The 11752-nt window shown below is 44.2% G+C and overlaps 1 protein-coding gene across 1 annotated transcript in view; it reads left to right on the forward strand.

Moving 5' to 3' along the window:
• LOC119391291 (ribosomal protein S6 kinase delta-1-like) overlaps positions 1 to 10964 on the forward strand; it is a 13230-nt gene extending 2266 nt beyond the window's left edge. Inside the window, 8 exon segments of the mRNA XM_037658970.2 lie at positions 307 to 611; positions 4267 to 4540; positions 5290 to 5570; positions 5573 to 6014; positions 7135 to 7224; positions 7933 to 8015; positions 9653 to 9748; positions 10121 to 10964. Of these exon segments, the coding sequence (XP_037514898.2) occupies positions 307 to 611; positions 4267 to 4540; positions 5290 to 5570; positions 5573 to 6014; positions 7135 to 7224; positions 7933 to 8015; positions 9653 to 9748; positions 10121 to 10237 (1688 nt within the window). The 3' untranslated portion in view covers positions 10238 to 10964.
• The last annotated feature ends 788 nt before the right edge of the window (positions 10965 to 11752 follow it).

The raw sequence follows: 11752 nt of genomic DNA on the forward strand, positions 1-11752 counted from the left end.
CTGTAAGCTGGTGGATGGGATAAAAAGAGGAAAATTTCAATGACCCATTTGTAGCACAAGGCTAGATGGAAATCCATACGGATTTCCTTGTAACCTTGTGCTATGAACTAGTACAAAGAAATCTATACAAGGCCTTCTCTACGAGGCTACAAGGAAATTCATACGTATTTCGTTGTAGCCTTGTGCTATAAACAGGTGTCTGACAATTTTCTGTTTCCTTACAGAAGTTGTAATTAGCATAGCCGTGTATACCCAGCTCTCTTACTTCAAACAGCAACGTATTGCTCTTTGAATTGGTTCGTACAGAGGACAGCAGTGCCTCGCGGAGGGATGCAGTCCGGCGGAAGACTGCGCAGTACCTGGCGCGCGCGGAGCAAATATACGAGCACCGACTGGCGAGACGAATGGAAGGCGAGCGGAGGTGGTCCCTAAGTCAGGGTCCCGAGGTTCTGGAGTCCTGTGCTCCTGTTCCTGGGAGCACTTCAGCACCTACGTGGGGTCCAGGCCTGAGGGGGCCTGTTCAGGACCTGAAACACTACAAGGTCATTGGTGTCGTTGGCACCGTGCTTCTCGTCTTGGATATGCGGCGGAGTCAGACTTTCGTCATCAAGGTGGGCTTGGCCAGCAAAACGGCACATGTTTCCTTAGATTTGTGCCATGAGAATGAGTTCGATTTAGCTTCTGAAGCTGTCGGTGAGTCATAATGCAACTAAAAAGTGGCATACGAACAATGGCAGTAAGACTTCTGCATGCAAGGGAAGTTTGAATTGTGAGATTTTCTAATCACATCAAACATGAAAATGACCACCGAATAGTATCGAGTCGAGTATAGAATATTTTTTCTTTCTAGAGCAACGTGGGATATGAAGCTTATGTGGAGTACATTTGTGAAAACAGAACTAAAGAAATAAATTAGGCTTAGATGCAATGACCCATTGCATGTAGTGCTAGTCACAATCAGGGTGTCGGAACGGAAGGAGAATCGAAAATGAAAAACGAAAAAAACGGTATTTTTGACCGGAACGAAAACGTAACCGAAACTTTATCTAATATTTCGTTCCGGAGTGAAACCGAAATTTTTTCAATCGTTTTTCGGTTCACGAGAAAACTTCGCTATCCGAAACAACTGAGCTCATGCAACATGAGCAGTTATGCATATCTCAGTGTACAGTATTCGCGCGTACCTCAGGCAGGAATTCCAAAGCAAAGATATGTTGAAATTGTGCGAAAAACGAAAACAGTGGCAACCAGAGATGTTTATAATAATGCAAGTTGACTTTCGCGCGCCTGTCATGCAGGCCAAAGGGGAAAGGGCATTGTCGGCGCTGAAGTTTGTTACAGTGAAATCTGTTATGAGATCACAACAGTCGATTTTGGCGCCATAGTTGTCCGCCACCACCGGTGTCCATGACCGCTATCACGTGGTATAAGAAAAAATTAAATGAGAAACAAATTTCTGGATTGGATGGGATTTCAACTCGCGCCCTCTGCGTGGCAGTCGGGTCTTCCACCACAGTGCCACGCTGGTGCTCATAACTCCTTTGCAAAAATACTCTATACAGGCGTCATGTCGAACAAGGAATCGTGTTAATATATGTAATATAGCGTGGCAGAATAGTAAAATAACAACCAGTCATCACACAATGCTAATAGCGCAAAGAGTGTGTTGTTTAATGCTTCCCACCAATTTTGCGGAGTTGTCCCACCAGAATTGGAATGACTCCGGAATCATTCCACATTTTCGCCACTCTGGAATGGAATGGGGACAATGCTTGGAGGAATGGAATGGAAATGGAATTAAGTGCCTTTTGCACGAAATGGAATGGGAATGGAATTAAGTCTTTTTCCGAAAATAGAGCACGTTTTCGTCTACGTGCTGTTTTTCAAACCTCAAACATTAGTAAGTCAGAGCCTCGAAGTTAACAATAAAGCAGTATTTTTAAAATGGCTTGGTTGATTACAAGCACGGTACATTTATAAGCAACGCGCCTACTAGAAACCGAGGCGTAAGTTAGTGTACAAACAAATGCATTATCCCAGCAGATACCGAAGGGAGAGTTATCCTTGCGCGTTGGTTCCCATTGATACCCCCACATGAAAGTGACGAATACTCTATGCACAGCCTAATCTTTATCTCACGAGCAGTTTAGTACCTGACACACGTAAATAACCTTTGCGACAAGGAAGACATTGCATACCTGTGCACAGGCGAACACAGAAAGTTCTCCTCACCGCATCCATGTTTGCTAGGCACGCTTGACAAGCTTGAGTGCTGACGAGCAGTGTGGCCCAGTGTTCCGTATTCGATGCAAAGGCACAAGGTGCCCGAGAGGTGCACTGTTCCAACTAATACCAGTAAATCTAGAGGGTCTTGTTCCCCATTAACAAAATCTTAGTTTTCTCCACATTCACGACCGCTCCAGACGCATGGCAAAACTGCTTAGTCTTAATAAGAACTTGTTGTTGGGCGAGTTGGTGAGTACTTAACATCGTGGTTTAGCGCTAAAAAAGACAGACACATGTGAGAGACAGACAGGCGCCTGTCCTGTCTCTCACATGTGTCTGTCTTTTTTAGCGCTAAACTACAATGTTATGCTTAGTCTTCTTGAATACTACTTTTTTCAGCATAAAAATACGCTATGTTGTCATTTTAGCATTAACACATTTAAGCATAAACAATATTGAAACACCACCATTCGTTCAAACATGCTGACCATGCAAATACTATAGGTAGCGGGAGAACTGCCGCTATGGGAATTAGTAGGGTGGTTATACTGCATGAGATATGTCACCAAGCTACTATCCCTCGACCTTGTTAATGTGTTTTGCGTACTTTTGCAGTTCTTAATGCATCTGATGACATCCGATTTATGGGGCGTTTATTCTTAACTCGATAAAACTATCAAGATGCCTCTCCTACGTCGAGGAATTACAGGATTGGAATTGAACTGCCCGGCCATTCCCAGAGTGCGAATGGGCTAAGTTTTTTCATTCCGATGAATTGAAAGGAGTGGAATTGTGGCAAGTTCTAGTTCCCCGCAATGGAATTGAAATAGAATGGAGGTGCTTATTCTGCAACACTGCTTCCCACCCACTGCAAAGTGCTCAGCCGTAATTCTTTATCATCATCAGTCACAGCACAAAGTGCACATAATGCCTCACAGATGTGTAAGCGTGTACCACGAGACTCCGAAGAATGGGTATTATTGTCCCAAGATACTCTCCAATGGGCTCTACAAAGTCCGCTCTTCCAGCTTTCGCTGTGACTGTGTTGCTTGTTCCGCACAGGCCTGGCGATCTTTTTATCAGAACAGCGGTCTCGCACATCAGAGAGTACACTCAATGACGTGCTGCTTCTGAAATCGTGCTCACTCCCTTGACACAAAGCATTGAGCCCACTAAAAAAATTCGTATTTGTCCATGATAAAGAGAGGGGCACGATATTACAGCACACAAAGAGAAAGAAGGACACGGGACGATGCGCTTCCTCTCTTTATCATGAACCAACACCAACTCGCCCAACTTTTTACTTTACTCGTATTTGTCTTTTGAGAAAATAAATACTATGACTTTGAAATTAATACTGGTTTGTGCTAGTTGCTAGGAATTCGTGGTACAGTTATATCCGCTCCTCTGAAGAACGTGTTTTACCCTTGTCCCACTTTCCTAAGAGGAGGGCAAGTAACTACATAACAAATCCAATGTTCATTACGATTACGTTAATTTCAAATTTTTGCATAAAAAGAACCGTTACGAACCGTTATGGAACATATTTTTTTCCTTCTGGAACAGAAACGGAATGGAACTTTTGCGGTGGAACGAAACTAAAACCGAAACGAAAAACATTTCGTTCCGACACACTGGTCACAATTATACATGTGGACCAACGAGGAGCTTGTAATTGATCAACAGCTTCTTTCAATTACCTGGGTTGTCATGGCAATGACAGCAATGAGCAGGGGAACAGCACGTTACCAGAAGCATGCTGTGATGTGCTCACTGTATAAAAAAAAAGCTTTTAATACTGATACAGTACTGCACATCATTTTAAAGGGATGCAAACATGGTGGGAATGACCAAATAATAAATTGTAGCAAATTCAGGTATATAAAATGCTGAAAGGTCATTCTTATTAAATCATTGAGCAAGAGTTATCTGACTTGACTTGTGCGTTTACCCAGGAACTGGTACTCCTGTAGCTCTTAATCTTTCTAGCATGAGGTTTAAGTGTGTTTTCAGCTGTTCATGCTGTCCTGACGGTCGCAGGTGCTGCACAAGAGTCCCGGAGGCTCATCGGCGGGTCGCCCTAGTGTGGTGCCTCAGGGTGTGCCCCACATGGCCCAGCTGCTGTGCCTCTATGAGACTGACTGCTCGTACTTCCTTGTGCTGGAGTACGCCCCGGGCGGCCGCCTCTGGGACTGCCTGGCACCGTATTTCACGAACCAGCTGCCTTTTCCCAACCGTGCTCGCGAGGTGTCCTACACGGGTTCCCCTTCGTCTCCCTCGAATGGGTCACCGGCATCTCCCTGCTTGCCGAGTGGTGAGTTGGCCGCCAAAGTGGATCTTCACTACGAGTCTCTCCTGTCCTGGACAACTGCAAAGTCTGTGTCACAGAAAACGCTTGTTTATTTACAACAACTACAAACTGTGAGTGAAAAGCCAATGTTGGTTAGGAAGGAGTGCTGAGGCACATTTATGCAATTGTATAAACTCTGCCACAAACTTTGCAGATGTGGCAAAATTGAAGGTTTACTCTAAAGTTGGTCGCCAAATCCTGGCCTTGGCATCATTAGCACTGTTGCAATGCCTTAATAAGAGCGAAATTGGCTTGCGCCCCTGAAAAATATGGCAAGGTTTGATGGTGCCACTCGTAGATAAGTAAGCAAGAATATGGCGTGCATTTCTTTTGACTGGGCATGCGTGTGCCAGCTGCACTGATCACAGGATCAGAGCAAGTCTGTGTGTAACATGTTCATTGATGCATAGAATTCAAAGAAACAAGTAACATATTAAATTATTTAGGCTGCTCTGAGACTTGCCAGTGTCTTTTTCAACAATATAGTAGATGGCTTGAACTTTCATTAAGTCGATAAACTTGCATATACAAAATTCCATCTTACTACTACTACCCCTTTAATTAACCTAGACTTTTTTTGCACTTTGCTGTGGCAACATAATAGATGGTCTTGTTTTTGCATACTACCAACATTCACGTAACTGGTGTTCTAAGTTAGTAGATTCACTGCAATCCTTTTACTTGAATAAGTTTTTTTTCCTTATTCTTTCCAGGCCAACCTGTACCTCTGCCTCCCTCAGAATGTGATTTTGCTATTGCTTGCTCAGAATCTCAAGCCTCAATCTCTGGTGCATCGGTTGTATCCGCCCTAGCCGGGACGTCTCCAATCAAAGGAGGCGTTGTTTCAAACGATCAAGCATTGGTCAGCACCACCGATGCGTCTAGAGTACAAACAGACACCAACGAAAATTCGTTACGTTTGCCATCCGTCGTGAATGTGACGCCATCTCAAGACAGTGCAGATCTTTCCAAAGGTCCAAATAACTGTGATGCCCCGGCTTGGAGAAGCCCATGACAATCCTGACCATCGACAGCCCGAACAAAAAGCAGTTGAGTTGTAACAAAAACAGGAGTCAAGTGGTGGGTCGGTCTCTAGAGAACATTGTTGGTAGGAAAAATGCTCTCAACTTGCCAGTCTCCAAGGCAGAAAGTCACAGTTATTCCGGGGAGTATTCGACTAATGAGGAGGCTCAGAAGGATGTTCCCAAGAGCGCGGGCAGCCCCAGGAAGCCAGCAAAGCGGTCGTTGTCGTCGCAAGCTGCCGAGGCATTCCGTGAGCTCGACAGCCTCTCCAAGCAACTAGCTAAGCCAAGCCACCTGCCGGAGGCCTGTATCCGGCTTTGGGCTGCAGAAATAGTGGTGGCGCTCGGTCACCTGCATCAACTGGGTGTCATTCGGCAGGACCTTTGTCCGCATGACGTCCTTTTGGGAGAAGGAGGTGAGTCGTCAACAACCATGCACAGATCCAGGGTGCACTTTTGAATGTCCTGACCCCACCAAAATTTGTGTGCACAGCATCAGTGTGCAGCGTGTAACAAACTTAGAAATTGCTTCTTCTCAGCTGTTACTGTTCTTCTTGCATTGGAGGGACAAGAAAGATTTAATAATTACCGCCAGCAGGTGAACATCCGAGGAAATCGGTTGTGCTGGGTTCAACACGCAAGGACATTGGCATGCTTAAAAGTGTCCTGAGGTACTTTTATCAATTAATCATCAAATGACCTCAGCATTAAACTTTATTGCCTCACGAATCAATTGGCACAAAAATTCTTTAGTCTGTCAAGTAGGAGTGGAGTTACAGGAGTTACAGGGATTTGTCAGGCGCTGGCTTTTTGTCTCATCGTTCGTCCCGACAAGTACGCTGAAAGCTGAAGCTAAAGGGAATATAACAAAGAGCCAAGAAGCTGTGTCAGTGCATGTCATGAACTTGAGTGCACGCCATGATAAATGTTTGCTCACTCCCAGTGTGATTCCAGTGAGTGCTAGTGTTGCTACTGTGTAATTTTAGCACACTACAGAGCGTAGCGCCAACACGTGGTGACACCCCATGGCAAGAAGTGCATTTGATCCAAATGCCGCTCTTGGTTTATGTCAGCTAACTCTGTACAAATCTGAGTGCATTTCAAACCAATCGGTGAGGCTGTAGTTCACAGTCTTGCTTTATTGCATTAAAATGGATGTTGATTAGCAGAAGACAGCTATATATATATGTTGTACACTGTTGGCTTAGAAACGGTGAATTTTTCATGCGTGAAGAAAGCTAAGGAAAAAAATCATTCTTTGCCCTATAGTTGAAATAAAGTGGAAAATGTAAATAGGAAGTTTCTCATTCACCCGCTTATATTGTGAGTGCTGAATAAAGTTTTCTTGGTAAGCTTACCCTTTCACCTTGTACGCTTCTGCAGAGATCTTTCAAACAAGGCATGAAACATTGTACAGCAGAACAGTTAACACGTTCAGTCTGTTAGCACCACTCGGTTACCTCCTTAAAAACTGGTGTAACCGCCTTCATTCGCATTGTCTCGTTTACATTGTGCCAACTTGCTGCTCCTCAACAGGTCACGTGGTCCTCACGTACAGCTGTTACTTCAACTGCGTTGACCGGTCACCCAGTCAGTTCGCTCGGGAGAATCAGTATTGTGCTCCAGGTAAGTCAAACAACACCCTGCATAGCCTCTGTGGGTTTTTGAAAGTTAAGGGCAGGTTAGACTAGCATCTCGAGACCTTCATCGCTTTCTTGGAAATTTTCTCAGCGCATGGAAATGAAGCTTCCAGATTATGATATTTACGAGCTCATGCCCTTGCTTCTGCAGATTACTGGGATAATTGCCAACAATGATAGTGGTTCTTCTGGAGCTGTGATTTCCTAATGAATGGAATAGAAAAATTTGTTTGGCGGTCTCAAATTCTAAAGGTGGTACGTGTAGTTTTTGTTTCTCAGGTCGCTGTAGTTACACGTGCTAGTGAAAAACAGTCTTTAATATGGGCTCACATCAAAAGACTGGTCAGAGGTCACATACAGCTGTTTGCATAGCTTGAATGAATAGACAGTAAGCGAAATTCTGCAATGGATCTATTACAACTCTTTTTCTTTTCGCATTTCATCAGTGGTGATAGCAATGCATGAATTACCAATCACTGACTTGATGATACCAGACACCTCTTGGTATCACCAGTATCACTTGATTGTAATCAACGGGTGATTAAAAATGTTAGGAATCACTCAAATGAAGTCATTGCATTACATCAGCCCTTTTGCACGTCATCCTTATTTTTCATTGCTCTTTGTGCCACCACAGAGCCACTTTTATTTGATTACTGTATAGCTCTGCATTATCTCTTTCGCAATGTCTCAGAAATCGACAACTTGGGTCCCGTGACACCAGCATGTGACTGGTGGAGTTTTGGAGCGCTGTTGTACGAGCTCTTTGCTGAAGCTGTGAGTGGTCCCTTTTTTCTCTTTGGGCACTGTGTCACGAAAGAAGCGCTAACTTCTTACTGAGCTGCTCTAGAAAGAGCTGTCAAGATGTGCAGTTATTTACATAATAAACTTCTGTAGCTTAGTTTTAGTATTGGTGCTGTTGCCTGCTTTAGGACTATTTGCATAAGATAGCAATGTTGTGTTGAAGATGTTTGTGTGGATTGGCGAGGTTGAGATTTCAGTGAAATGTCATCTGGTCTGGAAGAACTGTGGTGAAAACAGAACTGACACCTACTGAGATGAGGAAATTATAAAAAAAAAAAAGACATTTCAGCCCCTATACAGTAGCGTGCTGTTTCCAATGTTCAGTGAATAACGTGTGCATGTGTTGAGTGAAGCGCAGTTGTTGGCATACGGTGTGAGTGTTTATTAAATCAAGATTTTTATTCTTCATGTTCAAAGTTTGTGTTGTCTAGATATGTAAAAACTGCAAACAACTGAGGCACTAGATTCGAGTCGGTGGTACATAGTTCTGATTCCCCTGCCCCTTCGCATTTGTGTAGGTTATTCATTAATTCATTTATCCATAGTGTCAGCTCCATTACAGCTATTACAAGAGTGGAGAGGATTAAAAAGAAACAAGAAACACAAAATTTGTAAAGCTGTACATATTTTTGTTGATGTAGATTTACAGATTTGTGAAAGAACGCTCTTTCTACTGGAATCCGTAAATGGGGAGCCTTCTTTAGTCAGTGGGACTACTGTCATAGCTAAAAATGATCTTTACCCAATGCGCCATATAGTCATACTGCCTTCTCGTTGGCCTGGCTTTCCAGCTGATGATTATGCGTGCTCACGTCATGCTTGATCCTCTAATTATCATAAACACAGGGGCCATGTGTTGAACTTCTCTGTGCAGCCGCAGCCATAATTATTATACTCGCGGACAACTTTTCTTGGCAGTGAAGGAAAGGCTACGGGGGCGGAGCTACTGCACATGTACTGCTCCGCGAAATAGTCCGGTTCGGCGCGCGTTTCGAATTTAGTTTTGGTTTGTGAACCTTCCTACCTCCTAGTGACGGCCATTTGATTATTTGAGCAACCGTCACAGGCTTACACAGCCATTTGTTAGTGAAATTCGTCACATGCTCCCTCGGCGAGTCGTCGGAAAAGCTGGAGGGTGATGAGCACTCACCTGAAGACGAAGACGCCATTTTGACTGTGAGGTGCACGTAAAAGGTGCGACGTTTTCACAGGTGCAAAAACGCGAAATGACACTGCATAAAGCAAAAGAAATATAAATAGTATCTCCTTGGTGCGCGCTGACCCTCTTTTCAAACAGCGCCCCGCAGAAAATAAAGTAATGTTTTTTTTTTTATTCCCATGCAGAAAACACGGATGCAATTGTGGGACTATAATCTTCAGCGGTAGCACACGCGTAGTTCGACTCTCTAGCCTTCCCTCCATTGCCAAGAAAAGTTGTCCGCGAGTATAGTACACTTACTACAGCTGTGAGCGAGGTACTACTCGTGTTGGCTGATACTCTGAGTGTAGAGCAATGGCACTGAGTGTAGAGCAGTGCACTCGGTGGTTGCTGTGTGTATTTGTGTGTGTGTCACGTGGTCATTTTATTTTTCTTTCTTTTGTTCTTTCAGCCACTGATCTTATGCCATCCCGGTGGTGTTACACCAAGCACTCGCCTTTATATTCCTGCCCATGTTTCTGCTGAAGCTGCAGACTTGTTGGAAAAGGTGAGGAGTCTAGATCAATTAAATTCCATCTTATTGAACACTTATCACGTTTTGGAGTGTGCACGAAAAACCTAAAACAGCTTGTCATGTTCGAGTTTTTGATGATTCTGGTCTGTAGCGCCGCAAGTTGCACTATCGCTGCTTTGGTCAAGAGCTCCTTGTGCCTCTAACATTTTTCTTGTACTTTAGATTCAATGCGGCTGCGTACCTCTTAAAAAGTTTAGATATGAGGGTATTTGAGAGATGTACGAAAAGGGTCCACTCGACAGCTTTGGGCCGATCGGCTAGGCCTCAAGAAGAGGAAAGGATGCTTGAAAGTTTAAGTTGTTATTAAAAAGCGACTTCTCTTTCTTTTGTCTTTTCTTCCCAAAGCTCTTGGCATACCACGCTCATCAGCGTCTCGGCCACGGTCCCACTGGCACCGAAGACGTCAAATGTCACCCCTTCTTTGCCACGATTGACTGGAAAAGAATGAGTCTACCGAGGTGAACCGTGTAACCCGAAAGTCTCGGTCGCGATTTCTGCGTTCTTCATCGCCGCATTCATGTCACTCAAGACCTCTCATTTGGGACTGATGTGTAAAGAAGTCATAGTTGTTTCCATCCACCACTCACCAGAGACGCATTTGGAATGTCAACATTGGACTGCTTCGCTTGAAACCATTCTCTTCTCATGAGTGATAATCCTCGTGGGCAGAATAGCCATCATCATGGTACCATGTGTCACGTATGTTCAGTTTGCTGATGCGTTGTTTATTTGTTGTGCTCATCAGAAACTCGCTGCTGGGTTGCGTCCCTGCACATTGTCTCGTTGTTGGTGCCTTGGTGATTGACCGCCAGCGGCAACATTGGAAACAAAGGTGTCTGTGATCGTGTCTGATGCGTTTTGGAATGTCTGAGGCAGGTATCAGTTAAACCTCAGTAAGGCAAACTTTAAAGTAACAAAATTCTTGACATACCGAAGTGGTTAGAATTTTATAGCTTAGTGTTCATAGAATGGCACATATTAGTGACCTCGCTATAATGAAGCGCGTTTATCCACAATTACAGTACGATGAAGTTTCACTGCTGCCGCAAAGGAAGACCGAGGCAGTAAACTGAAACTTCTGTGGGTACCAGTAGACAAATGGCAAAGTTGCACGTTGTTTCTGCAAACACATTTTTCAAATTGCGTCCCGCGCGACCAATAGCGTAGCCAAAATTTGTTTTTTTGGGGTGGGGTTTATGTTTGTTTATGTTTATGTTTTGGGGTGGGTACTTTATGTTTGTGTGTGCATTTGTATGTGTGCGTGTATATGTGCACATGCAAAACCAAAAATTTTCGAGGTGGGTATCACCCCCCCCCCTTTAGCGGAGCAACCATAGGTGTGTGCACAGGGACGGCAGGGGGGGGGAGGGGGGGCGACTGCCTCCACTAATCGTTGAGGAGGGGCGCCAAGTCTGCCCCATACCTTAAAGAGACACTAAAGGCAAACAAAAATTCATGTCAGAGTGAAAGGTCAGTGTTTGAGAATGTCTAATACGTCAATATTATCAATAGCAGTGCTCTAGTAATCGAGAAATTAAGGTAAATGTAGGACACTGTATGCGCCACCAGTGGGACACTTTGGAATGAGCCTGATGACGTCAAGAGTCCAGAGTACAAATTATCACTAGTATTCAAGCTACTCATGATAAAAAAAAGAACATTCCAAGCATTGCATGACGTAATAAAATGCTGCTTTTGCGTTTCTGTTTGATTCATGGAAAAAAGAACTTGAAGTTACAGTGGAGAACGGCGAGGGTTGTGCAAAAGTTCCGTTTTCGCAAGGCTGCGCTCACACGGTCGCATCTCAGTGGTAGTTTCATTATAGTGTACTGCTGCGTGTGCCTTGCATGCTCATGAAAGTTGCTCTAACGGAAAGTTAGACAAAATGCCGCGTCCATGTGATGTTGTATAATGCGCCCTTCAGAGTAGGAACCACAGCGTCGGCTGCCGGGCAGTAAAGGTGGGCAGCGTTGGGCA

Source organism: Rhipicephalus sanguineus, chromosome 4 (genome assembly GCF_013339695.2).
Source record: "Rhipicephalus sanguineus isolate Rsan-2018 chromosome 4, BIME_Rsan_1.4, whole genome shotgun sequence".
Taxonomy (NCBI): domain Eukaryota; kingdom Metazoa; phylum Arthropoda; class Arachnida; order Ixodida; family Ixodidae; genus Rhipicephalus; species Rhipicephalus sanguineus.